The following is a 27,770-nucleotide window of genomic DNA, read 5'->3' on the forward strand; positions in this document are numbered from 1 at the left end:
CCCACCCTGGCCTGCACTCACACTTGCCTGCTCTAGGAAAGGACAGGACTGGGGCGGGTCTTCACCTGACCACTGCTGCTCCATCAGCCCACGTGGTTGCCGACCTGCTGCATTTTGCTCCACCTTAGTATTGGAGAGGCCTCCAGGGAGAGACTGAGTGGCAAGAGCAGACATCAGAGTGTTGAGTTAATTTAATTTCCACCCAGTCGTAATACCCCAGTGATACCAAATAAAATGGAGTAATTCGTTCTTGTTAATCTAGATATTGCACTTATTTCAGTATTGTTCCTTAAAAGGTCCTTTATGACTTTATGTAAATGAAAATTTATTTGTACTGATTTTGTGGTTTAAAAAAATTTTTTTAGCTTTTTTACCTAATACAACAATATGTCTTTGGACTTCAATTGAAACTGAAAGATACTGGGGCCGGCCCGGTGGCGCAAGCGGTTAAGTACGTGCGCTCCGCTGCAGCGGCCCGGGGTTCGCCGGTTCGGATTCCGGGCATGCACCGACGCACCGCTTGTCAGGCCATGCTGTGGCGGCGTCCCATATAAAGTAGAGGAAGATGGGCATGGATGTTAGCTCAGGGCCAGTCTTCCTCAGCAAAAAAAAAAGGATTGGCAGATGTTAGCTCGGGGCTGATCTTCCTCACACACAAAAAAAGAAACTGAAAGATACTTCAAATATGCCTTGTAAATGTTAGGCATTTGTCTAATGTATTTCATTCAATTTCATCAATTAATGAATGTATATATGTCTAAGATGCTGTGTTGAAAGCTGGGAGTGAGGAGAGATACAAAAATGGATGACACTCAGAGTCTAGTCAGCCTGATTGAAGTAAGTGTTGTGTAGAAGAGCAAGGACCATGCTGATGGGACACAGGAGGGACTGATGGGAAGTGAGGAGGGTTTTGCAGAGGAGGCATTTTTTGAGCCTTGGTATAAGCAGCTTTGGAGAGGAAGAGTGTTCCCAGGGTAAGGGAAAGGCAAGGAGGTTCAAAAGTGTATTCATGGGCAAGGAATGAGGAATGGCCTGGCATGGGTGTGGGTATATAAAGAGAATATGATGGGAGACCACTGAAAAGTAGAGGATCAGAATTGAAACGTGCCAGAATTGTCTTCTTTTTAAAGACAGTAGGACCTCATAGTTTGTGAAGAAGAGGAGTAATATGACCAGACCTTTGATTTAGGAGGGTCACTGACAGTGGGAGCAAGTCTGGTTAGACTGGAGGTGTGGAGATTGGTGACTTTGGGAAGCCAAAGATACTCAGTTGAGAGAACTGAGGTCATTTTTGCATGGTGAGAATGGAAGAGAGGACTCAAGTTGCCGTTACATAGGCGAACTTGCCATTACGTAGGTGAAGTTGCCAAGTTGCCATTTGGGGCTGAGGGAGGGTTTTAAGCCGTAATTATTGGGCAGCACACAAGAAGTTGTGCAGGTAAAATACATCCAATGTATTTTCCAGTTTGCACGTTCCGGTTTGATGAGTCTGTGACAGAACACGTCAGGTATGGCATCAGCTTGTCACTTAATGTTTCAGGGCTGGGAGGAAAGGCATAATTGCTCCCTAACTGCCTGTAGCCCTCTCCAGTGTTGTGGTCTCCTCCCTCAGGCGGTCTACATCATCTGCTTGTATGGCCCTTGCACCATTTTCCTTAGTGTCATTTTGTGGACAGGAAAAAGATAGGGAATTCCTGTTGGATGTAACATATGTAAGACTTAGAATTACCTGGACAGGTGAGGGCATAGTTCTGACAGCTAAGGATTGAATGAGTGGTGAAGCAGTAGTGAAAAGTACTTTCGAAAAGTTGACAGGAAATATAAAAAAACATGACAATGTCTTGGGAGAAAAAAGGGGGAGACGAGGTCAGAACAGGTTAAAAGGGAGAAACTAAAAGCACAAGTGCCTTGGCAAGACAAGGTCCCGGAGAGGGTGGGATCTACTGGATCCTGTGGCTGCAGGTTAGCCTGAGCTCCAGATGGAGAGTTTGGGGGGCCGACCCGGTGGCCCAAGCAGTTAAGTGCGCCAGCTCCACTTCGGCGGCCTAGGGTTCGCAGGTTCGGATCCCGGGTGCACACTGACGCACCACTTGTCAAGCCATGCTGTGGCGGCGTCCCATATAAAGTAAAGGAAGATGGGCATAGATGTTAGTTCAGGGCTGGTCTTCCTCAGCCAAAAAAAAAAAAAAAAAAAAAAAGGATTGGCATCGGATGTTAGCTCATGGCTGATCTTTCTCAAAAAAAAAAAAAGATGGAGAGTTTGGGTCATCTTGGACAAGTCTCAACTTTGCTGAGCCTGGAGCTGCTTCATCTGTCACATGGGGATGGGAGATAGTCTCACAGGGCTGCTTGATTGATTTCATGTACTTTTATAAAAATAATCGATGTAAAGCAAATGTAATTGCTGACTTGAGCCTTGGAAAAGAATAGAAATGGTTTAAGATAGGGAGAAATGTTGAAGAGAAAGGGAGGAATTATGTGTGGTCTCACATCTGAGAACTTCTGTACACCCCAACCCCCAAGTGATCTTCTCCATTCCCAGTAGTTCCAATCTTCATGTAGTTGGTAAGAATAATTCTTCATTTGAGAGAAATGCCTCAAAACCAGTATTGAACTTTTTTTGAGAATTAGAACAGTTAAATATTTTGTTTTGGTTCTATTTCATATATCATTCCCCCCATTCAGCCCGTTCTAGCCAAACCTCCTCCATGGCACGTACTTTACATCTTTGTGCACGTGTTTTGGTTGTTTATTCCTGTATTTGCCTATTTTAAGTCCTCATTGCTTCAGGCCCAGCTCAAATAATTCCTCCCCTGCTAAACCTCTCCAGTGCCTTTTTCTTTCATATACCCACTACATGCTTGCTTACTCCCTTGGTTCATTTGTTCACTCACTCCCCACTTTGTGTAACACAGACGCGTGTTGTATGCCTTTTCATGTTCCGTGAGCGCATCTTGTGTGCTTATCTTCTACTGATGCTTCACTCCGGAACCCCTCGGATGGAAGAACCTGTCTTACTCCTCGTTAACAATGCCTGGAAAGGAGACAGTCAATAAATGTTGGGCTGGGTGAGCTAACGACTAGGACCTGTCCTCTACACCGTTACTATCCTCTAAAATGCAGTATTCACTGCCTTCCAAATGTGGGATAAGGGAACTGCATATAGCACTGTGAAATGATCGTAGTCCTATGAGCATGAGCTCTGGTACCAGAGACCTAGAGTAGGATCCTGGCTTCACACAAGTTGCCCCACCTATACAGCAAGTTGTCCAAACTCTCCATGGCTCTGTTTTCTTAGAAAGAGAGGGAGAAGGTGATTCTGACACAGAATTAGAAGCATGTGGGGGGTGGTTTTCTTACAAGCTTCCCAAGATGATTCTAATATGCCGCCTCCATCCGTTATCAGCTACCTTAAAGAGTTAAATACCCAACTCTGGGAGCAGTGACGAATGGGGGCAAGGTACAGCAAAGAATGAGGTAGGCCAAGCTCCACTTGTTACTAAGAGAGAAGAGGACCAGGTAGACCCCGGGAGACCCGCTAATGGAGGCTGGAAAGGGAGGAGGACGTGCAGGAGGGGCATATGGTGCAGACAAAGTGATTCCCATGCCCCCACGCTTCAAAGACTCAATACCTAGGAACAGTTCCCCAAGTTCGTTGCACAGAACACTAGTTCTACGTTGAATAAGTAAGAGCATTCATTGAGAGCTCACTCTGTGCCAGACACTAAGTGCTTTACTGGATGAGCTCACAGAGCCTCTCCGACAACTTGATGAGGTAAGAACTGTTACTCTCCCCTCATGTCATCCGCCTGAGGCACAGAGAAGCTGAGTAACTTGCTCAGGGCTACATGACCAACACGCAGTGGGGCCGGGATCGGATCTGGGAGGCCTGGCTCCAGTCTTCACTTGGTACCCACTGCTCTGTTGCCTGAGAAGTTTTATGTGGATAAATGGGTTTGTGTTCAAATAAAGTTGGGGGCTCCTTAAAGGTAAGCATGTTCATAATTTTTCAGGACTTCTCAAAGTTGGTATGCATTTCCATAAACCTATCCACAACTGTGTCCCCGTGTGCTGTCTTCCCACCTCATCCCTCTGGAGCCAACCCTTCCACTTTTCCTTGTCTTTTTTCGGACTTCCCCTCTCCTCATTATTGCTCTCTTTTCTTCATCACCAGTCTCTCCCTCTCTACTGGATCATTCTTAACAGCACACGAACATTTTCTAGTAATTCCCATCTTTATAAAAAGCTCTTCCCTTGCCCCCGTTCACCTTATCATCCTATTTTCTCTGCTCCCATTCACATCGAGACTTCGGGAAAGATTGATCTGGGCACAATGTCTTTCTTTCTCTGCCTCTCGTAAGTTTTCAGCCTAGTCCTGTCTGGCTTCTGGCCTGTCACTCTACTACACTTGGCGTGGACCACAGGGGTAGCCCTGACTAGTTTCCCTACAGCCACTTTGTCGTCGCCGCCGTCCTTCTCCCACCCCCGCGCAGTTCGTCCAGTTCATCCACCCTCCACCAGTGGCCAAAGGAGTCTTGTTGAAATGCAAGCCAATTCATGTCCGTTGATTCAAGTCCTCAAATGCTTTCCTGTCTCCCTTAGAATAAAACTAACTCTCTACCTCACGTGACAGGGCCCTACAGTGCCCGGCCCCTGCCTGGCTCAAGCCCTGTCCCTCTCCCAGCACGCCCATGCGGCACTGGCACTCACATATGTCCGTAGCTCTTCCCTTTCTGCCTGCAGCTGTCTGGTTGCATGGCTGTCCCATCCTGTCCTCCAGTCTCAGTTTAAATGTCACCTCCTCAGGACTTCCTGACCAACTCGTCTAAAATACGCTCCCTGGGATCACCTTTTTCAGAGCACTTGTTACAATCTGAATGTATCTTGTTTATGTTTACTTCTGTTAAAAAACACAACTAAATTTTTTTTTTTTTGGTGAGGAAGATCGGCCCTGAGCTAACATCCATGCCAATCCTCCTCTTTTTGCTGAGGAAGGCTGGCCCTGGGCTAACATCCATGCCCATCTGCCTCTACTTTATATGGGACGCCACCACGGCATGGCTTGCCAAGCAGTGCGTCGGTGCGCGCCTGGGATCCGAACCCGGGCCCCCAGCAACGGAGCGCATGCACTTAACCGCTACGCCACGGGGCCGGTCCCCACAAGTGAGTAAATTTTAAAAATCTTATTGGCTTTATTCAACAATTCATGAATTGGGCAGCATCCAATGTCACAGATAGAAAGGAGTTCCGAGGAGCTGTACAAAGTGAAAACTTATAGGCAGGAGGGAGCAGAACAAGGAAGCTATACTAGGCCGGAAGCAGGTTGGTTATCGCAAGGGTACTTTCCTTTAGGGCATGGCAGGGGTCTCCCAGGCAGATGACAGGCATCCCTCGTTTTACTGCACTGCACTTTATTGCGTGTTGCAGATACTGTGTTTTTTAGAAATTGAAAGTTTGTGGCAACCCTGCATTGAGCAAGTTTATCGGCACCATTTTTCCAACAGCATTGGCTCACTTAGTGTCACATTTTGGTAATTCTTGCAATATTTCAAATGGTATCATTATTATTATATTTGTTATGGTGCTCTGTGATCAGTGATCTTCGATGTTACTATGTTATTGTTTTGGGGTGCTACGAACCGCGCCCATGTAAGATGGCCAACTTAATCGATAAACGTGGTGTGTGTTCTGACTGCTCCGGCAACCAGACATTCCCCAGTCTCTCTCCCACTCTTCGGGCCTCCTTATTCCCTGAGACACAACAACAGTGAAATTAGGCCAATTAATAACCCTACAATGGCCTCTAAGTGTTCAGGTGAAAGGAAGAGTCACCTGTCTCTCACTTTAAATCAAAAGCTAGGGCCACCCCGTGGCTTAGCGGTTAGGTGCGTGCGCTCCGCTGCTGGTGGCCCAGGTTCGGATCCCGGGCGCGCGCACCGACGCACCGCTTCTCCGGCCATGCTGAGGCCGCGTCCCACATGCAGCAACTAGAAGGATGTGCAGCTATGACATACGGCTGTCTGCTGGGGCTTTGGGGGAAAAAAATAAATTAAAAAAAAAAAATTAAATCAAAAGCTAGAAATGATTAAGCTTAGTGAGGGAGGCATGTCAAAAGCCAAGATAGGCCAAAAACTAGGCCTCTTGCGCCAGTTAGCCAAGTTGTGGATGCAAAGGAAAAGTCCTTGAAGGAAATGAAAAGTGCTGCTCCAGTGAACGCACGAATGATAAGAAAGCAAAACAGACTTACTGCTGATGTGGAAAAAGCTTTAGTGGTCTGAAGAGAAGATCAAACCAGGCACAACATTCCCTTAAGCCAAAGCCAAATCCAGAGCAAGGCCCTAACTCTCTTCAATTCTGTGAAGGCTGAGAGAGGTGAGGAAGCTGCAGAAGAAAAGCTGGAAGCTAGCAGAGGTTGGTTCGTGAGGTTTAAGGAAAGAAGCCATCTCCATAACACAAAAGTACAAAGTGAAGCAGCAAGTGCTGATGTAGAAGCTGCAGCAAGTTCTCCAGAAGATCTAGCTAAGATAATTAATGAAGCTGGCTACACTAAAGAACAGATTTTCAAGGTAGAGGAAACAGCCTTTACTGGAAAAAGACGCCATCTAGGACTTTCATAGCTAGAGAGAAGTCAATGCCTGGCTTCAAAGTTTCAAAGGACAGGCTGACTCTCGTGTTAGGGGCTAATGCAGCTGGTGACTTTCAGTTGAAGCCAATGCTCATTTACCATTCCAAAAATCCTAGGTGCTTAAGAATTATGCTAAATCTACTCTGCCTGTGCTCTGTAAATGGAACAACAAAGTCTGGATGACAGCACATCTATTTACAACATTTTAATTTGTATTTTAAGCCCACTCTTGAGACCTACTGCTCAGAAAAAAGATTCCTTTCAAAATATTACTGCTCGTTGACAATACACCTGGTCACTCAAGAGGTCTGATGGAGATGTACAATGAGATTAACGTTGTTTTCATGCCTGCTAACACATCCATTTTGCAGCCCATGGATCAAGGAGTAATCTCGACTTTCAAGTCTTATTATTTAAGAAATACATCTCATAAGGCTATAGCTGCCATAGATAGTGATTCTTTTGATGGATCTGGTCAAAGTAAATTGAAAACCTTCTGGAAAGGATTCATCATTCTAGATGCCATTAAGAATATTCGTGATTTATGGGGAGAGGTCAAAATATCAACATTAACAGGAGTGTGGAAGAAGTTGATTCCATCCCTTATAGATGACTTGGAAGGGTTCAAGACTTCTGTGGAGGAAAAAATTGCAGATGTGGTGGAAAGAGCAAGAGAACTAGAATTAGAAGTGGAGCCTGAAGATGTGACTGAATTGCTGCAATCTCATGATAAAACTTTAACGAATGAGGAATTGCTTCTTACAGATGAGCAAAGAAAGTGGTTTCTTGAGATGGAATCTACTCCTGGTGAAGATGCTGTGAAGATTGTTGAAATGGCAATAGAAGATTTAGAATATTATATAAACTTAGTTGATAAAACAGCAGCAGGGTTTGAGAGGATTGACTCCAATTTTGAAGGAAGTTCTATTGTGGGTAAAATGCTATTAGACAGCATCACATGCTACAGAGAAATCGTTCATGAAAGGAAGAGTCCATTGATGCTGCAAACTCCACTGTTGTCTTATTTTAAAAAATTGCCATAGCCCCCAAACCTGCAGCCATGTCAGCACCCATCACCACCGTGTCAGTCAGCAGCCATCAACATCGAGGCAAGACCCTCCACCAGCAAAAAGGTTACAACTCGCTGAAGGCTCAGATGATGGTTAGCATTTTTTAGCAATTAAGCATTTAATTAATGTATATACATTGCTTTTTTAGACATAATGCAATTGCATGCTTAATAGTCTACAATATAGTGTAAACATAACTTTTATATGCACTGGGAAACCAAAAATTTTGTGTGATTTGCTTTTTGCAATATTCACTTTATTGCCATGGTCTGGAACCAAATGCAGTATCTGTGAAGTATGCCTGCACCTCACTAGTGCTGATTAGGAGATTCCTGACTGATTGGTTTAAGATTCCATTTCTGGGAGAGCAGAAACTGTAATTAAGCCTCGGTTTGGTGACATGGGGCTTAGCATAAGCAACTCCATTTTGGGCCTGTTGTCTTGTTTTAACACTGCTTTATGGTCTTTTTTACTCCACTAGAATGTGGGTTCTGTACAAGCCGTGTCCTGTGCTCTCGTTTCCTCTATCATCACATGAATGGAGAGCTGTCAATCTGGACAGTGGATATAATGCGCGGTGGGGAGAGCCTGTCCTAAAGCATGAAGGTTAGTAGCATATCCCACCCTTCATGAGTGGGGCCTTGCTGGCCGCTCTGGCCTCCATCTCCTCTCTCTCTCTCTCTCACACCCCTTTTGCTGTAGCTACACACATCAGCACACGAAACTGAGTTCAGGTGTCACATCTGTCGGAGAGCCTTCCCTGGCCCCTGCCCTCTGCTGATTTCAAGTTCTCTTTTGTATAAAGCACTCATTTTGCACCCTGTGCACAACCTCCATTAAAGCAGGACTGGGGTGATGTTTTAAAAGTATCAAGCCAGCGTCTTTTCAATGCGGACTAGTAGTTGAGAATACAGGCTCTGAAACTGACTCCCTGGGATGGAAGCCTGACGCCTCCACTGACTTGTGTTTGTGACCAGGTCCTTAACTTCCCTGTGCTTCCAAGTCCTGGGCTGTAAAGTGCAGAACGTCCCTTGCACCCTGAGGACGACATGAGATACACATGCAGGGTGCTCAGACCCTTTGGCACAACCGCCACTCTGTGAACAATCCTCGTTCTAGAAATGAGGGAACCAGGACCCACAGAGCTTAACTTCTCCAAGGCCCGACAGCTGTGGCAGAACTAGCCCACGCTCTGCTCTGCGCCAAAAGGCTTCCCCTGGCTTTACCTCCCTGCTTCCCCACAGACCACAACACAATTCTGACACCTCACAGGTTCAGCTGCCGCAGGGCTTGGTGGGACATGGAAGTAGTGATGTGCTCAGTAGGAAGGGCAGAGACTTCTGGCGAAGGTGGTGGTTCTTGGTGGATCCAAGCGTAGAGAGAGGCAGCAGCATGGTGGGGGGTGTCACATCTCTGTAGCTGTGAGCGTGTATATGCGAGACACTGTCTCTTTGTGACAAAACAACGTAGGATATTAGGGGGACTCTCCTAATGGTGCAGGGCTGGGGCCCTGCACCAAAAGGAGGGGGAGTCAGTGAAACGTGTTGTTATTGTTACCGACTCCATTTAGTACCCAGAGGCCAGGGCACATGGCTGCGTGGACTCCACTCTGAAGCCCTTTTACAGTGAGGCATGAACACGGTTCGTGCCCGGTCCACTGTTCAACAGCTGGGTAAAACAGGAATCTCTCTGTCTCTGTCTTGCCCATACACACAAATATTCTTAAAATTGTAGTCTAACCTCTCAAAAAATGGACATTTGTCAGTCTTTTAAAATAAGTCAACTCCTTTTTTTGTTTTTCACTGAGAGACTTACAATTTCCAGTTTTTTTTTTAAGTCAAATACCAATTTTAAAACACTTATGGAGTAATCTGAGAGCAGAATCCTAGATTTTTTACCCATTTTCCATTATTGCATGGTTGATTCATCCATAATTTGACAAATTTTTTTAGCCACTTGCCTTTACTGAGTCTTTCTAAAGCATTCAGTTACGTTTTTGAAAAATTCATTCCCTATCTTTTCATATTCATAATTCATTGGTTTACTTAATATTAAATGATGTCATTATAATAAAGGTACAACTTGAATCCTCAGGTTTGGTTACAGGTTCCGTGAATGTGACTCAACTGGGGAGACCCGAAATGCATGGGGACGGGGTGCTGGCCTCGGTGCTCAGCTGCTCCACAGGCAGCAGTCAGGATGTTTTACAGACAGAATGGACAGTGCTGCTTACATGGAAATTGGAGGACAGAACTCGCACTGAATATTGCCAAGTAATTTTCAGGGAAAAATCGCACTTGCAGATCTTAGTTTTGCCAGCAGGTGGCAGATGAGGCTCAGGATCTGGTTTTGGCCAAAGACTTCGCGGGAAGCTGAGCCTTCACCAATATTACCGGCTGAGAGAGGACAGACTCCATCACGTGAAACCCCTTTGGTCTTTGCTGCTCCTTTGATAGCCTGGTGGCATTTTCTCTCCAGGTCAAAGTCGGCAGAATTCCAGGACTGTGGGGAGGGAGCTCAGGACCTGGTGTGTCCACCTATGTTCTCCGAGCCTGTTTCTCCTCTAAGTGGGGAGTGTGGGGCCAATTCCTATCCTACCCGGTGGTTGTGAGGATTCGGTCACTTCATATTCTTTTCTCTTTCTCCTTGAATAGAGAGGAGGGCAATAGAGAGGAGGGCACCTTCTGGGAAAGCTGGTCGCCCAGACTGCCTGCTGTGATGGCAGGGGCCCTGAGAGCAGATGCAGGGGTTGCTCTCCACTGACCCCCCTCCTCAGGCTCCCCAACACAACTTTTGATTGCTGATGCTGCTGAGGGCCCTCGGCAGGTACCCGGCCTCCTGGTTGTTGAGGCCGTCAGCATCCCAGAGGACAGCCAGTGGTCAGCCTGCCTTCCCACTGCGGGAGTGACCCAGCCAGCTTGGGCCTGTGGGCTTGTGCCTCATGGTGTGTGGCCAGCACTTCCTGGGTGTACCGAGACCCTGGCACTCACAGCGCTGGCACAATAGTTTATCATCTCTGACTCTGGGCAGATGGGTGGTTGGGCCTGGGTGACTTCTCCAGAGATAGTGGTCAGAAACTGGGGCACTTTGATGACCCCCACTCTCCAAAAACCTATTGCAGGTTGCTGCTCAGGGTAGAAGGACACTGAGCAGGAGCAAGCGAAGGGACACTGGTGCGGGCATTGCCTGTGCCCCAGAGGCCAGGACCCTCGGCTCAGACGCGGCTTCTTTGGTGCCCCCTAAGGCCCATCCCGAGGATCTCTCACCCGGCCCTGGGCTGTGTGTGGTGGGGGCCAGGTAAAGGCTTTCTTGAGGGAGTTGCCCTTAACGGAGTCTTGAAGTTTGAGGATGAATTGGAGGAGGAAGGGGAATGAGCCTGGAAGGGAGAGGGATGAACAGCAGCTCGAGGGGAGTCTGGAAGGGACAGGGCGTAGCCTGAGGAGTGCACCTGGAGGACGGAGAATGGGCACTCCCTATCACCTCTTCAGACACGCAGTGCAGCAGCATTCAGTGCAGCACCCCTGCTGGGCGCTGACTCACAGGCCCCAGCCCTGGGGCAGAGCTGGGGCCAAGCCAAGCAAGCAGGTTATGGTGGGAGGCCCGAGCGGAATTCCAGGACAGACATCAGCTGCAGAGGCCCCGGGGGCCCAGAGGAGGAGGAAGGAGAGAGGAAAATCGTCCTGCCTGGAGCACAGGGCTGATGGCGCAGCAAGCACACAGATTTGCGATATCCATCTCCAGTGACCGTGACAACGCCGGGTGTTCCTCAGGGAGCTTCATACCCTGCTTCTGAAGGCCCCCTGCCATTTCACCCATGGGACACCTTGGGGACTCCCAGCCCTGACAGAAACAGTAGGGGTCACTTGGTGACCCCCATTTTGCATGACCATAAAGGAGGAGGCAGGCACCCAGGCATCATGCTTTCAGAGCAAATTTAATGAAGAATGCAAAACGCTCCTGCTGGGCTACTCGGATCCTGGGTGCCGTCTGTTTTGGTGGCCATGGGACTGTCCCCTCTGACACCCGCCAAGGCCTGCACAGTCAGAGGGACATCCAGATCCGGTGTGGGGCCCAGGCTCCCAGCAGGACCCCAGGTGTCAGGACTTCTCTCTCCAGCTGGCTCTGGGGCTCCCGGCACCACCGAGGCCCAGGTCCAGGCTGCAGGGGCTCTGGGCTCCTCACGAGGCCGGCGGCCGTGTCTGCTGGGAGCGGGCGAGCAACACGGCAGAAGGGAGCTATTCCTACCCCTCTACTTGGGGGCTCTGGCGCCTTTTGCCCCAACTGTCAGGCTTCCCAGGGTGGAGAAGAACTCCTCCATTTCCTTCTGCAGCAGCTGGTTCCTCTTCTCCGCGTCTTCCCGCGCCCGCTCCGAGTTCCTCAGCTTGATTTCCAGCATGGTGTACTTTTTCTTTTCCTGGTCTAGTTCTTCTTCTAGCCGTGACATTCGTTTCCTCAGGTCAGCACTACCTTCTTCGAGTCTTAAAAATCAAGAAGAAAAACACTGTTTTAGACTCTGGCTCACTGGGTGTGCCCTGCGAGCTCCATCTGGGGCAGGCTCGTGTCTGCGTGCATTCACAATGGGGGAGAGGGGCTGGTCGGGCCCGGCCCTGGGGGGCTCAGACCTGGCTCTGAGCGAGGCCCCCAACCTCATCTGCTCCACACAAGACCCTAGGACTTCACCTGGGAGCCCATGGGCCTCAGACCCGGAGGACCTCCCCTCACCGGGGATCCAGAAATGCCGCTGTGAGGATCTGACCCTTGAGCCCTCGAGGCTGGGGCCTCCCTGAGTCCTCACTAAAACACAGAGACCACTCACCCTTCGGCCCAGCCAACCGTCCGCTGAGGGATGGACTGCCGGCTGGCAGAGAGCAGGACCGGTTCCCGCACAGAGAGGGGAGCAGGAAACTGTTCCCTCGCCTTTGCTCGTCTACTAGGCCCCTTGAGCTCTGGCCTCCCTCCTGCTGAACCCCCTAACCCCCAGGCCTCCCCATGCTCCAGGCAGAAACAGTGACTGGCAGGAAACCCCGTTTGGGTTGTCACTTCCATTCCTCCTCGTCCTTCACACCCCAGCTCAAATGTCTCACCCTCAGTGAAGCTTCTCTTGATCGTCCCCAGCAGGCCACATTACTGTTCCTACCACAGAGCCACACCACGTGCTTCTGTGGAGGCTGACCCGCGCTGCACAAAGGTCGGCACATGGGTCTTTCTGACCAGACGACCAACTCCTGTACGGCCTGAGGGACGCGCTAAGCCCGGCCCCTGGGAACCCACTCACTGGAGTTTGAGCCCCAGCCTGGTTACTCATGAGACAGTGACTGTGGGCAGGACACAACTGCACTGATCCCTGGGGTCCTCTTCTGAAAACTGCAGGGGACAACCTTCCCCCCAGCACGATAGCTATAACGGGCAAAGAAGACCACGTGTGCCCAGCACAACGCCCGGTACACGGTGCATGTGGAGCGAATTCAGTTCCCCGCCCCCTCCAGGACCAGGCCGACCTCCACCCTCAACCGCTGAGCACACAGCACGGAGAAGTGAAAGAACCCCCTCCACCCCAGCCCTCCCTCTGGGGAGCACAGGGCACATTGGCCGGGGCAAGAAGACCCCCCTAAGGTGAGTGGCAGCGGGGCCCCCACGAACCCCCTCACTGCCTCTCCTCCAGTCCTGGGCCCCTCTTTGCTGGTTTCTCCTTGCCCCCTGGTGCTCTTGAGCTCAGGCCTGGGCCTCCCCTCTTCCTCTCTCTGCTACTCCTTGAGCCACCCTGTCCAGCGTTCAGACTCGAAGCACCATCTACATGCTGACGACCCTTCAACCTGCATCTCCCTCGACTCCACGCAGCAACTTTCCAGCTGAGCTCCTGACCCTCCCTCCCCAAAGCACTCCTCCTGTGACCCCAGTCTCCCCCGCAGGGAACACCTTTCTCCAGCTGCTCAGCCAGAACAAAAATGTTGTCCCTAAGTCAGTCCTTTTTCTCACTCTCACGTCTGATCAACTAGCAAAACTCTCCCAAATATGTTCAGAATCTGGCTGCTTCTCCCCACCTTGACTGCTGCCCCTTAGGTCCAGGCCACTTGCAAGTGTGGCCCGGACCCTCGTGGCCTAACTGCTCGCGCTCTCCACAGCGCAGCAGCCGGGTGCGCCGAGCACAGTGGTCAGAGTACTCAAGGCCCTGCAGCCACTTCTCATCTCGCTGCGAGCAAAGTCCAGAGCCACACTCTGCTCAAAGGCCCTGCCCCGCCCCCTTCTCACCCTCTGCCCCGCCCCCAACCCCACGCCTGCCTCTCTGGCCCCGGGGCTTTTGGCTTCTGCACCTGGCTCTTCCCTCTGCCTGCAACACAGACTCCCACTCGGAGCTCTCCCTTCCTCCCGGCAGTGCCTTCCACCCCTCTGCCCCCTTGCTCCCCTTCCCACCTCTGTTATTGTTCTCCTCCTCTATCTTCCCTTCTAACATACCATATATTTTCAAATATCTCTCGTTTATCATCTCTCTGTCCCCTCCCACCCTCACCAAATACGAATGAGGGCAGAGATTTTGATCAGTTTTGGTCATCGCTGTGTCCCCAGCACCCAGCACAGTGCGTGGCACGTCGCAGACACTCAGCGTATTCTCTTTCGGGAATACAGGCATCAGGGTGCAGGGGAGGGGTGAGCATCTAGGAAGCAGGGCGCAAAGCCCGTCTCCCCTGCATCCCCCAGGCCAGACCCAGTGCCGAGTCCACATGTGCAGACATAGTCCCCAAAGGCTGCTCGACGGGGCCGTTCCGTCCTGTGCTCAGAGACCTTCCTCACTCTCGACCACCCCTCCAACCAGGACCACAGCCTGGACGGCTCTGCTCTGCTAGTAGGGGCACCACAGGGCCGCCGCTGCTGTCCCTTTGCCTCCGGGAGCCTTATCTTCCCTCCAACCCACCCAGCAGGAGGCAGTGTGAGCAGTGAAGGCTTCCCCAGCACTCAGGGTGCGCAAGCTCCGTGCTGAGCACTCCCGTTCACCCTGTCACTTCACCCTCATGACAAACGGGTGAGGTCACCCAGGCCCAGACCAACACTCAGCCAACACACACTGGGGCCAGAGAGCCTGCCTGGGACACTCAGCCAACACACAGTAGGGCAGTCCAACCCAGAGCTCACCACAGAACAATACTGCATTTTCCCCTGAGAAACCAAGTGTCTGAGAAGGTGAGAGAACTAGAAGCTCAAGTTGGCTCCACAAACAGCCAAGGAGGTGAGAAGTTGATTCTGACCTCCTCTCCAGGGGTAATCCTTCCCGTATATTCTATAGTCTGCGAGCTCCTCTTCAGCAGTAATCATCTTCCTCCGTGTCTCTGTGGGGTGCCTCCTCTGTTTACCTTTGCCTGGTCAATTCCAACCCATGCTCACATCTGTGGGGTTTCCTCACAGTTCTATACCCCGGGGTTCTACTCTTGCCATGTCCTTTCTCCTCCTCCCTCAGCTCCATCCTATTAGTCAAGGCCCGGCTCAGTCACCGCCTGCTGTGACCCTCCCTGACTTCCCTCACGGCAGGGCCTCTGCCCCCAAAGCCCTTCTCTGTCCTCTCCCCACTGAGGACACAGCACCTGCACACACCTGACACTCCTGGGTGCCCAGGAGATGGCTGCCAGCAGAACAGAAGGGCCAAACGCTGCCAATCCAGCTCCCTGTGGAAATCCCAGGCTCAGAATTAGGAGGAGGAGTCCCCTCCACCTGCACTGTCTCTGATGGGAAGAGGAGGCCCTCAGAACCTGCCGCCAGCCTCTGCCAGTGGATGGGGCCTGGGTTCGCAGGTCAGACAGCTGGCCCAGGGCCTGGGGAGAGAGGGCTACGGGGCCTGAGATGCTGACGGGAGCACTGTGCACTGTCCAGTGCAGGCTCTCCTGGGGACTAATCGGAGAACTCAGGCGCCCAGAGCTGGAAAACACCGTCCTCACAGGGAGGCTGGGAGGACTGAACTAGGGCTCATCTATGAGCAAGACCACAAGGCTCAGAATATGCACACGGCCTCCTCCTGTGACTAGGGCAGGGCGGGCCACCTTCCTCTCAGGGGCAAGCAAAATCTGATGCTGGAAAGAGTCCTCCTTCCATGGCAGGCCCGACCACGGTCAGCCAGCCAGGCTGGCCTGGGGCCTTCACTGCATGTGGGCACTTCCTCAAGCCCATGCACACATCTTAGGGGGTCTGTCCCCTCCCTGACTGAGGGCCACACAGGGACGCCCCCTCTGAGCCCCTCTATCAAAGGCACTCTGAGCAGCTCAGGCTGAGATTCTGGCTCACTCACCCGTTCAGCGGGCATTTATGGAGCTCCGACTGCATGCCAGGCCCCACAACTCCTAAGCTTTCCCAGACACAGGACCCCACCCCTCCATTCCCAACCCTGTCCTGGAGGCATTCTTGCAGAAAGGCAGCTTCTAGGGGCTGCTGCTCTGAGCTCTGCCTCCAGGAGGCTTTCTTTCAGAGCCAGGGGCCATGAGGCCAGAGGCTGACTATCGGGGCAGTGCCCAGTGAGCAACTGGCCACTAGGGCTCTGCCCGGCAGGAGGGGGGCCTGCCTCGCACTGGCCCCGCGGCTGCAGCCCTTTACCTTTTCACACTCGTCTCGTACTCAGTCCTCTGCCGGCACAGCTCCGCCCGCAGCTCCGTGACCAGGCCCTGGAGAGCCTCGGAGCGGCGCACACGGTCCTGGGTGGGGCTGCCTGGGTCGCTGGGCTCGCTGCTGCTGATGCAGGTGCCCACCTCGTCCAGGCCGTGGCCCAGGTCCAGGCATCTCTGGTCCTCGCTGCTGCTGGGGAGGGGGGAGGGCTCGAGGGCCCCCTCAGTGTGCAGGGAGCTACAGGCGGACGAGTCGCTGGCCCGGCAGGCTGTGCAGCTGCTGAGCGAGCCCCTGGCGGAGGCCTCACAGGAGGAGGCCCCAGACCATGCTGTGCTGGCCACGCTGGGAGTGCTGGGACAGAGGCTGGGCGGGGGCACGTTGTCGTAAGTGGAGAGTCTCTGCGCGGAGCCCGAGTCCTTGAGCCGGTCTCCCGATGAGGCCTGGCGGTGGCCGCGCAGGGAGGACAGCCCATTCACGAGCCAGTTCCCGCTGGAGGAGGTGACAGGCACCTCCAGGGACGAGCTGCCCACCTTCAGGCTCCCTGACCGGGACCCCGGCTGCCAGAAGGAAGACTTCCAGTGGGGGAGAGTCTGCACCCTCTTCCCAGGGCTGGTGGCAGCAGGGCTACCCAGGCCCTTGGGAGAGGTTCTAGAAAGCGCCGCCACGGTGGCCCCGTCCAGAGATGAAGTCCTATGTGAGGGCAGGCCAGGGGCACTGGGGCGGCTGGGCTCTGCCTGGCTGTCCTTCGTGACCTCCTCGGAGCCCCATCCCACCATGCACGGTGGGCCCCCACGTGGGGTGGCTGGCCCTTCTGTGGCCCTCGCAGTGAAGAGCTGGCTGTGTTTGCGGATCAGGATGGTCATCAGGTGCTGGACCAGGGAAGTGCCTGCCAAGAAGATGGAAGGAGAAAGGCCTGGCTGTCAATGTCTCCCAGTCCGGGCTCTCCAGACCAGTCGGCGGGTGCTGCAGCTTGGACCTAGGGTGCCTGGCCCTGCCTGCAGCCGAGAACCAGGCTGCCCCTCAAGAGAGGATGCAACAAGAGCTTGCCATCAGCTGCCCCGAAGGACGGCCACCACACCCTCCAAATCTAGGCACGGACAGAAGGATCCTGCCCAAGAATCCCCCTCCTCGGGCAGACGTGGGGCCTGGAGCCCAGAGGAGGCACTGTTCCTCGGAGCCCACTCCATCCAGCTGGGTGGGGAGAGAGCCGGCACGATGGTTAAGGCTGTGGGGTGAGCGAGTGGCAGGCTGGGGCTGGAAACCAGGACCTGGACATCAGAGTCCTCTCGCTGCCCCATGTCACTCCCCTGTGCTGCCGATGATGGTGTGTCCCACTGTCACACTCTGGGTGGCACACGGCTCTGGGACAGGGAATAGAGATGTCTTACAGGTGCACGCAGGTACACGCACACACACACAAATGCACACAGCACCCCCAACATGCACAACTCCACACACACACAATCCCCCTTCTCCAGCCACAGCCCCTGAGGTGCAGCCTGTGGCGTCTGTGGGGGACTCGGTTCCTGAGGCTGGGGGCGGGAGTCGGTGGCAGAGGGGGGCGGTGCGGAGGGATCATGGTATCCCCTCGTTCCCTGCTGTCACCCTCAACCAAACACAGAGCAGACTGGGGAGGCTCCCGGGTGATAAGGAAGGTGGAGTGCTTGGTTGGGCCCTCCTGCTAGAGGTAACTAAGAACCCTGGGAAGAATAAAGTGAGGAATCCTTAGACTAGAAAACTGGGGGAAGCAGGAACTCGTGAAGTAGAGGGGCGAGCGTTCCCTCCAGGCGTTCATGGAACCTGGCAGGCGGGAGCCTGGGGCCCTGGGCGGGAGACCCAGCCAGGCAGCCCAAAGAGGGGACCCGAGCAAGAGAGCCAGCCCCAAGGGCCACCCTCTCGGCTCGGGGGGAAGAGAACAGCTCCACAGCCCACCCCCAGACTCCCCACACCTCCCCCAGGTCACGCTCAGGAAGGAATGGCAACTCTGCCCTCAGCTCTCCCAGTGCCAGGGCAGCGGCTCCAGCTGGCTTTGCGACCGTGTGAGTCCTGCTCAGCCTCTGCCCTCCTCAGCCAGCACAGGCTGTGGGCTCCCGTCTGTGAGCAGCAGGACTCACACTGACCCCTCCGGGGCAGTCTTCTATGGGGCCCCGAGAGTGGGCTCTCGTTTCCATGCCAGCCTGCACCTGTGCCTTTCGGTAAGTCTGGCTGACCGAAAGTCACCTCGCCTCTCCTGGCCTGTTTCCTCATCTGTAAAATGGGGGCAGTAACCACAGCAAGGGTGACTTGTGAAGAGCACAATGAGAGGATACAAGTAAGCACTTAGTAGAGGCCCTGGTATATTGAAAGCAGCTGCTATTTTTATCATTTTATTATTATTATTTACTATAGAACAAAAATTCCCTATGGTTTGCAAAGCTCTGGCATCCAGAAGCCTGTGACAGCTACTCAATAGAAAATTACTTGAGTAAAGCAAAAACATCTGTGTGTATTCAGGGCCAGGACGCTGGCCTTCCATCCCTCCGGCCTCTCCCGTCATTCTAACTGCACTCAGTGATGTCCTGTTACCATCCACGGGGCAAAGGTCCTTTTCCCTTTATAGCTGGACTCCATGGTTGGGGGGGATTTAGAGAGGCTTCTGCCGTGTCCCCAGGGACGGAACCACCCATCCCGCCAGCCTGGCATGATGGTTCTGAGGACCTGCCCAAGACCACCGTGAGCCCAGACCCCAGCAGCACCCAGCCCCGCCGCGGAGCCTCCACCGTTACCTTCCATGATCGTCACTGGGTCTTCTCTCTGTGGCCGGAGTATATTAGGTCCAAAAACAGTTGCCAGGTTCTGGACGCTCATCTTGTTGACATTTGAGTGGGACTGAACTTCATCCAGAAACCTGCAACGTAACAAAGAGGCAGTGGCAGGAGAAGGAAATCCTGATGCCAGATCTGCTGGGAGCTCCTGGCCCCCTGCCCAGCCATGCCCCCATGATTCCACAGCTGCCGGGCACAGCTGGCTGCCCCTGTCAGGCTCAGAAGAGGCGGGAGCTTCCCCCTGGGGTCCAAGAAGGCCAGCAGGAGCAGAGGCCAGTGGACACAGGCCCGTCATCAGTGTGGAAGAAGGACACATGCCTCCTGTGCGCAGTGGGGACAGATGCCGGGGAAGGCCCAGACCCCCCAGGCACAGGGCTGGGTGAGGCTGCCCTACATGCCCTTTCCCAGTGCCCGGGCTTCGGTCGTGATCGGGAGGCAGAGCCCTGGGGGACGGGACGGTGAGAGGCACCCAGAGGAGGCAGAAGGGACAGAAGGTGTGTCCCTTTCCTTCAGGAATGATCCACATAGGACTCTTTAACATTGCCTGCTCCCACGGGGACAGGAAGCTGTGTGAGCACAGGGACTGTGTTCTCTTACAGTCCCCACTGGCTCGACTGGCACTCGGGGGGAGTACGGGGTGGGAGACTGACCCAGCACGCCCCCAGCCACTTACTTGCAGATATATCTGAGCAGGTTGTAATTGGCCAGGGGAAGGCTGCTCACTTGTTTAGCCAACTCGAGAGTCCCCTTGGGATTGAAAGAGAAAAACAACATTTCAAAGACCAGCAAAGAGGTGGGGGCCCTTTCCTTACTGAGGGAGGGGTGGGAGAGAGGAGGAGGGAGGTGGGCTGGGTAGGTAAAAGGAACCAGAGGCCAGACCTCCAGCCATGACCCAGATGGCCTGGCCCCAGGTGACCAGAGGGTACCATCACATCCATCTCCCTCCAAGGAGTGGCCAGGCCAGGCTGGCAGCCTTCGGGGGAAGCAGATTCACTTTTGGGGAGCTGGTGTGAGGGATGTGCCTCTGCAGGGCCACAGAGGAATGTCAGGGCCAGCGCTCAGCTCACTTATCGAGACACAAATATTTGCCAGATAAAGACCCTCATCTCCCACACAGCCACAGGGAGGGCAAACAGTCCTTCCGCAGCTGGGAGCCAGCCCAGGGCTGCAGGCAGGCACCTGCGGGGTGAGGAGGCAGGGGCCCTCTGTCCTGGGAATGGTCTCAAATTCTTTCGGGAGGAGGCAGGATGTAAATAGGTGAAAGGTCTGGTTGTTTCTGAACCCCATAGCGGCCTGGGTAGCCTGAAGTGGGTGTGGGAGCAGGAGGTGGAGGAGGACCTACTGTGTGGTGGCCCGGGACTGGGCACCCTGCACTTGGGCAGTGACTGGACAGAGCCTGCTTTAGGAGGTCCCTGCCGGCCCTGAGATGGAGACCTGCACACAGGAGGGCCCTCCACAGAGAGGGGATGCTCCAGGCCCTCATACACAGCAAGATGCCCCCAACCTCCCAGAGCAGAAGGCCTGTCCGCATAGCAGAGCAGGATGCTCCAGGACTCACTCCGCCACACACAGAGCAGAATGCTCTAGCTCCTCCCCCACATAAGCAGGATGCTCCAGGCCCCCCGCCCCCACAACACACATACAGAGTAGGCTGCAGGCCAGGACCTATGTGCCATGAAAAGTCATGAAATGTCAGAGTTTGTGCCCTGACTCCACACCCATCCCCTGCAACCACCTAACAGGCCCTCCTCCCAGGCTGGGTCCCCAGATCCACTAACCTCCCCCTCGTCCTTGGTGAGCAGCTGGGCGCAGCTGAGGAAGTCCTCGTACCTGGCGAAGGGGACCACGGGCTCAGGGAGCTCCCGCAGGTAGAGCTTCAGCAGGGAGGCCACCGTGTGCACGTCCGTTGTGCTGCCGGCGGGGAGACACCCGTGAGGCCTGGTGCCAGGGAACTGCAGGAGTGACCAGCACGTCGCCCCGCCCGCCCCAGCGGCAGCCTCTGCTCTCACCCTTGCCACGTGTGCGTGTGTGTGCACCCCGCACGTGCAAGGGCAGGCAGAGAGGAGGGCTGCATCTGCACCCACTGCCCCTGGGCAAGGACAGGCCCAGGTTGCTTCCAGGAGCAGTGCGCAGGGCGCTGGAGTGGGCTGCACCAGAGTGCCAGCTCAGGGGCGGCCCATCAGCCCGGCTCCTGCTCAGAACCGCTGTGCCTCATGTCTGGGTCAGGCCCCGGGACGGCAGTGTCTCCCTCACAAACAGTGTGGGACTCATGGGGCTAATGTTCATGCCACTGCTGCAGCAGCCACCGGGCCCTGCCGGGCGCGACAGCTCCCCCAGAGAGGCTGCTCTGGGGGAGGAAGCACACATGACCCGTCCGGCTCACACAGCGAGGCGCCTGTGACAGCGGCCAGGGAACCGGTGGGAGTGCAAGGTCCCCTTCTGCGGGCCTAGTGGCCGCCCCAGGGTCTTCTGCAGGGTGATGTGGGAGCTACTCCCACCCCTGGGGCGCAGTGGGGGAGCCAGCGGTGCAGCCTGAACTTGCCACACCCCCCCGGGGCAAGGCAGGTCAGAGGTTACGCCCTTACCCTGGCCTCTGGGCTCCTAGTCACACTACTGACACCTGAGCTTCCATGCTTATCACCCCATTTCCAGTGCCCCAGCACCCCGTGGACCCCGTGGGTCCACTCCCAGTCCTCAGTCTCCTGCTCCCAGCTCGGAGCTGCCCAGGCTGCAGGGGAGGGCAGAGGCCCCAGGCCTGTGCAGGCTCTGGGTTCAGGTCCCGGACTGCAGTCCTGGCGCCTCCTCCAAGCTTGCCTTCCAGGCCAGGCCTGAGCCCCGGTGTTTCCTCTGCTTTTCTAGGGCCACGGATTTAAACCTGGACCTGCATTTCCATCATGGGAGGCTCTCAGGAAAGAAGGCCTGGGGCCAGGAGAATGTGGCTGTGCCATTAAGGTGCCACCCGGCCCTGGCTGTCCAAGGCTGGTATCACTGAGATAAGCCCTGGGGTCCCTCTGGCCCTGGCATTTGAGATTCTGGGGTTCCGTATGCCCAGAGGCACCTCAAACCCACATAATCGCAGCCCCTCCCTGCCTTGGGCCTGGTGGCTCTTGGCCTGCCAACAGAGCAGCCCCTGTCACTGCCCCCACCTCCCTCTCCAGCCAGGCAGGCTGCTGCCCACGCCCTCCACTGCCTTCTCCGGGGCCACCCCTCTGCCCACGCCCTCCACTGCCTGGGGGTTTAAAGCCCCAGTGGGCTTGAGCTCAATGGCCTCTCCCGACTGGAGCCCCGTGGGTTCAGTGGTGGACTCTGCACAAACCAGAGCCCCAGGAGGACGGCGGGAGGGACGGGAAGCAAGGAGGACCAGCACCCTTGCTCTTTGGAAGGACTTGGGCAGCGAAAGCAAAGAAGTGTGGACAAGGGCCAGCCATGATGTTTCCCCCAGTGGGGGAGGTGGAAGCATTTCTGTCCTCGCAAGTGGACGCAGAGAGGCCCTTCCACTCTGCAGACCCCATCAACTGCATCCCTGCCTGAGGCCCCAGCCTGGCACCTCCTCATTGCCCACAGGATGCAGCGCTCCTGGGCCTGGGAGGCCCAGCCCCCGCCTCGTGGGGCAGCCGCAGTTCACAGCCCCCTGCCCCACAGGTCCCTGCTGCTCCGCCGTGCCCAGCTCCCCTGCTGACTCTGGTCCATGGAGCCTCACTTCCTTCCCCCCTCCCTGGAAACGCACTTTCTCATCCTCTCCCACCCTCCCGCTCACTGCAGAGCCTTCTCCTTTAACAGCTTGCTCTAGGTTTTTTCTTGGTACTTGTTCCTGAATTCCCCTCACCCCTCCCCTCCCACACACAACACCTGCCCTGAATCCAGCGCCACGCCCCCAGCAGCCAAGGAGAGCGTTTCGCACCCCACAGCACCACGGGTACCCGCCAGCCTGTGAGCGCCTCCAGCCACCCCTCTCCCTCCCCCAGGACCAGGCTCACAGAGAGGCGGAGGGGACCGGGTGCACAAAGGGAGGGCAACAGCCGGAGACAAGGTGATCACCCTGGGCTCCAAATCAGCTTCTGCCCTCACTGTCAGGGTGACCCAGCCGTGCCCTGATGACCCCGGAGCCTCAGTTTCTCCATCTGCAGGGTGGATCTGATACGTTTCCATTCCTTGGCATCTCTTCCTTCCCCCTCTCGCCCACGCCAACACCACCGTTGTCCAGTCCAGAACACGGCCGTGTATCCTGCCTGTCCCCTACACACCTCACTGCCCTGCAGTCCATGTTCCACGCAGCAGCTGGCCCACATTTCCCACCCCAGACCCTCTGAAGGCTTCCCAGCACCAGGCCCACCTCCCAGGCCGCCTGCCTCCTTGGCCTTTTCTGGGAGCCAGGAGCACGCCCACTCTGGGCTATGGGCTGGAGCGGGGGAGGGGAGCCAGCGCTGCTTCCCTAAGTGTGGTGACCTGTTTGTCATCCGCCCCAGGCAGGACCTTGTCTGTCCTGTTCACAGCCGCACCCTCATGCCTACCGAGTGCTCTCAGTCAATGGAGGGGTGCTGGGGGAAGGAAGACAGGGCTGTGGCGAGAGTCCCCAGAGTTGCCAGGGTCTGGCCCAGAGGAGACCCTCCTGGATGCTCGGCCACCACGTGGACAGGGCTGGGAGGGCTGCTCCAGGCCCAGGGGCCAGGGTTGTGGGAAGGACACATATGGGACAGCTCTGGTGACAGGCTTCCACGCCCAATGGGGCTCTTTATGGAGGAGGGGACCCAGGACCTGGGGCCAGACTTCGTCGTGGTGCAGAGTGCGGTCTTGGGAGTGAGTGAGCTCTACCCTGAAATGCCTCTGTCGGCAGGGGGGTGAGGGAAGGAGCCCTGGGACCCCCATGTCAGGGGGTGGACACTGCTGCAGAGCCAGAGGACCACCATGGAGTTGGGGGAAAGTGGGAGAGATGGTGTCACATGCCCCAGGGAGGAGTTTCCAGAGGGGAGAACACCCAGAGCCCAGGGCAGTGTGGGGAGCACTGCTGAGCAGGGCCCTGGGAAGGAGCCTAGACCCCTGGGCCTGAGGCCAGGAGGCCAGCAAGGGTGAGTGTGGTAGAGGGGGAGGCCCCTGTGTGCGAGGCTATACAATGACAGGAGGGAGAAATAGGACAGCTGGTTCCCGAGCGGGCAGCAGGCTGAGGGAGGGACTTTTCTGGAGGGGGTGTAGGTAGAAGGGAAGGGGCTCTAGGAAACAGGCCAGGATTCCAGCTGGGCAAAGCCCACCTCTGGGCATCTTGGCTGAGTTACAGGGGGTCTCCCAGCCTCGGGTCCTAATCCAGAAAATGGATATGTGACCATTTAAGAAAACACCTGTAAACACTGAGGGCAGGGTCTAGTGAGGGTGCTCCAGACGGGGGCAGGGGCTTAGGGCCAGTGTGCGGGTTGGAGGAGGGGGGTGGGGAGGGAGAGCAGGGGGAAGCAAGCGGAGGGACACTGGGGAGGGCAGAGGGAGCCTGGACCTGCCCCCACCCAGGGAGGAGGGGCTGCCCCTAGGCCACTGACTCCCACACCTGGTCGCTAAGCAGACTCACTGGGGGCTTTTCAACATGCAGATTCCCGCTCCTCACCCCTGGAGTCTGATTCCACAAGATGCAGGGAAAGGCCTGGGAACCTGGACTTTTTAGAAGTTCTCCAGCATCCAGATGCACTGCCTGTTGCCCCCTGGGGGATTTCTGCAAACACAGATCAGATTTCCCACCTCCCTACTCAAACTCTGCCAGGCTCCCAGGCCTCAGGACCAAACCCAGCTCCCTGGAGTGGCCGGGGCACCCGTGCCTCTCTCCGCCTTGTCTCCATCGCGGCACAGCCTCTCTCCCACGCTGCGGCTCCTGGAGTCCTTGGCCTGGCTCCTTCCCCTCCTGGCCGCCTGTTGAACATCCCCAGGAGAGGCAGCTGACCGCCCCAGAGCCCATCAGATGCTGCATCTCACAGAGCTGACTCCGGCCTCCCCGGTGTCCCGGACGTGCTCTCCTGTCTCCCGGCTCCCTCTCTGGCCACCTCTACAGCTCTGCCTGGGATCCCCTCTGGGTGTATCCTTCAAGAAGGCTTCTCAGGCTTGCCCCCCTTCTTCCTCATGCTCTCCCAGGTGCGCTCACATGCCCCACACCCTATTGTCGCCCTGTCAAACAGACGACACCCAACCGCACACCTGCCCCCCGAATCCTCCCCTGGGTTCTGGATCTGAGGGTCCCACTGGTTACTGATCACCTCCTTTAGATTTCCCACCGGCACTCCATACTCGGGCTCCTCAGCACCTTCTTGGTGAAAGACAGGTAGAGAAAGGAGAGGCTGTGGTCACCCACAGCCAGGGGAACACTCAGGGAGGGGGGTCAGTGGCAACCAGGGCCCTGGTCCCTTCTCTGAAAAGCCCCAATGTCAAAGATGAGTTTCCAGGAACCAGAGAAGGGGCATTATTTCAAGCAATCTCCAACCCTGGGCCACGTAAACACAGGATGGAAGAGGCCTGGCTGAAAGAGGTTCAGAATGGACCACAAGCTCACTGGGACTGTAAATACTGGACCACAAGCTCAGAGCATTGGAGTGGAGCTTCATGAAGGCTCCAGATGAGGGACTCCTGTGCCCTCCTGGGTAGACCTCTTCTGGGGAATGGCGGTCACTCCCAGGCTCCACATCTAACGAAAGCAACTGACAGACTCTCCTCGTTGCGGTGATGGGTCTGGGCAGAAGCCCACCGTCCTGCCACCAGGCTTCCCAGGCACGGCCCTGCCCTGCCCACTGGAGCTGACTCCTGACAGGAGCCCCTGCAGGAGGAAGGGGCAGGAGGCCCCATCTGCACCCCCAGGAGCTCACCTGTCAAACAGAGGCTTCTCCCCACAGTCGAAGGAATCCTGCAGGTCCCTCACCAGGTTGGCCTGGCCTGGCATGCGGAAGAGCCCCTCCTCGGTGAGCCCGCGCTCCCGGATGAAGTCCACACACTGCTCCACCAGCAGGGGCGCCAGGCGGGGGCCATACTTCCGCTCGTGGTGGACTGTGTCCTCCAGGCGCTGCCCGAAGATCCCTGGGCACAGAGAGGAGCCAGTCACTCCCTCAGTCACCCAGCTCAGCGGTGGGGGCAGGTGGGCACTGGGACAACGAAGGGCAGGGGGCGTGGTCAGGGCCAAAGGTGGTTCCTCCCGAAGGAGCAAATGAGAAACTGCGGGGCACAGAGCAGATGGCTGGACACCGGGCTCCTGGGACAGGGAGCAGGAGGGTGCAATGAGCAGGCGGCCTGCCGTGTCCGATGGAGCTTGTCGCAGCCTGAGGAGCCTTTACAGGGCCCTCAGGGAGCATGCACAATGCATTATATTGATCAGTGTATTTACACAACACTAACCTCCAAACTGGAGGGGCTTACATTTAAAAACCCAGGACTATGTCCACCAAAAGACGTGCCCTAGAAGGTTCTTAACAGCACTCCTTGCACTTCCTCCTAATGGGAAACCACCCAAAGCCCATCGACAGTAAAACAGTGGATACTGTGAAGTCTCCTCACACCGTGGAGCACCAGACAGCAGAACTGCGGAGGCACAGCTCACACAACAAGACAGACGACATACTGATGTGAAAACGTAATCACGACAACATCACTAGTCATCAGGGAAATGCAAGCCGAAAGCACAACGAGGTCCCACCTCACACCCATCAGGATGGCTACTACCAAAAAACAATAAACAAGCGTTGGCGAGGATGCGGAGAGATTGGAACCCTTGTGCGCTGTTGGTCAGAATGTAAAATGGTGCGGCCACTGTGGAAAACAGTATGGAGACTTCCCAAAAAGTTTAAAACAGGGGCTGGCCCAGTGGTGTAGTGGTCAAGTTCGTGCGCTCCACTTTGGCGGCTCAGGGTTCGCAGGTTTGGATCCTGGGCACGGACCTACTCACCGCTCATCAAGCCATGCTGAGGTGGCGTCCCACATAGAAAAGCTACAACTCTACAACTATGATACACAACTATGTACTGGGGCTTTGGGGAGAAAAAAGAAAAAGAGGAAGATTGGCAACAGATGTTAGCGCAGGGCCAATCTTCCTCAAAAAAAATAAATAAATAAAATAAAACAGAATTACCATATGACCCAGCAATTCCACTTCTGTGTATACAGCCAAAGGAACTGAAAGCAGGGTGTCGGAGAGGCATCAGTACCCTCGTGTTCATAGCAGCACTATCCACTATAGTCAAAATGCGGAAGCTACCCACCATCGATGGATGATTGGATACACAAAATGTGGCATATCCATACAATGGAATATTATCCAGTCTTAAAAAGGAAGGAAATTCTGAGACATGCTACAGTATGGATGAACCTTGAGGACACTATGCCCAGTGAAATAAGCCAGTCGCAAAAAGACAAATACCAAATGATTCCACTTACATGAGGTACTTAAGTTTTGACTACTCCTGGTCAAAATCATAGAGGTAGGAAGCAGAGTGGTGGTTGCCAGGGGCCAGAGGACGGGGGAATGGAGAGTTAGTGTCAGTGGGCACAGAGTTTCAGTTTCACAAGACGGACAGAGTTCTGGAGGTAGATGGTTGGAAGGCTGCGCATTATGAATGTACTTAATGCCACCGAACTGTACGCTTAAAAATAGTTAAGATGTTAAATTTTATGTTAGGTCTATTGTAATTTTTAAAAATTCAAAAAAAAAAAAAACATAAAAAACCCCATAAT

At 54.8% G+C, this 27,770-nt stretch overlaps 1 protein-coding gene across 5 annotated transcripts in view; it reads right to left on the reverse strand.

The window, feature by feature from the left end:
• Positions 1–11,610: 11,610 nt before the first annotated feature.
• Positions 11,611–27,770, reverse strand: part of ARHGAP22 (Rho GTPase activating protein 22) — a 161,505-nt gene continuing 145,345 nt past the window's right edge. For all 5 annotated transcript variants that reach the window (XM_058542851.1, XM_058542850.1, XM_058542849.1 and 2 more), the window contains 6 exons: positions 25,916–26,123; positions 20,861–20,993; positions 19,756–19,829; positions 19,044–19,165; positions 16,270–17,164; positions 11,611–12,173 (listed from right to left, as the gene is read on the reverse strand). In XM_058542851.1, coding sequence (XP_058398834.1) covers positions 11,945–12,173; positions 16,270–17,164; positions 19,044–19,165; positions 19,756–19,829; positions 20,861–20,993; positions 25,916–26,123 — 1,661 coding nt within the window. In that variant the 3' untranslated portion in view covers positions 11,611–11,944. The remainder of the gene's footprint in view (positions 12,174–16,269; positions 17,165–19,043; positions 19,166–19,755; positions 19,830–20,860; positions 20,994–25,915; positions 26,124–27,770) is intronic.

Source organism: Diceros bicornis, chromosome 6 (genome assembly GCF_020826845.1).
Source record: "Diceros bicornis minor isolate mBicDic1 chromosome 6, mDicBic1.mat.cur, whole genome shotgun sequence".
Classification (NCBI taxonomy): domain Eukaryota; kingdom Metazoa; phylum Chordata; class Mammalia; order Perissodactyla; family Rhinocerotidae; genus Diceros; species Diceros bicornis.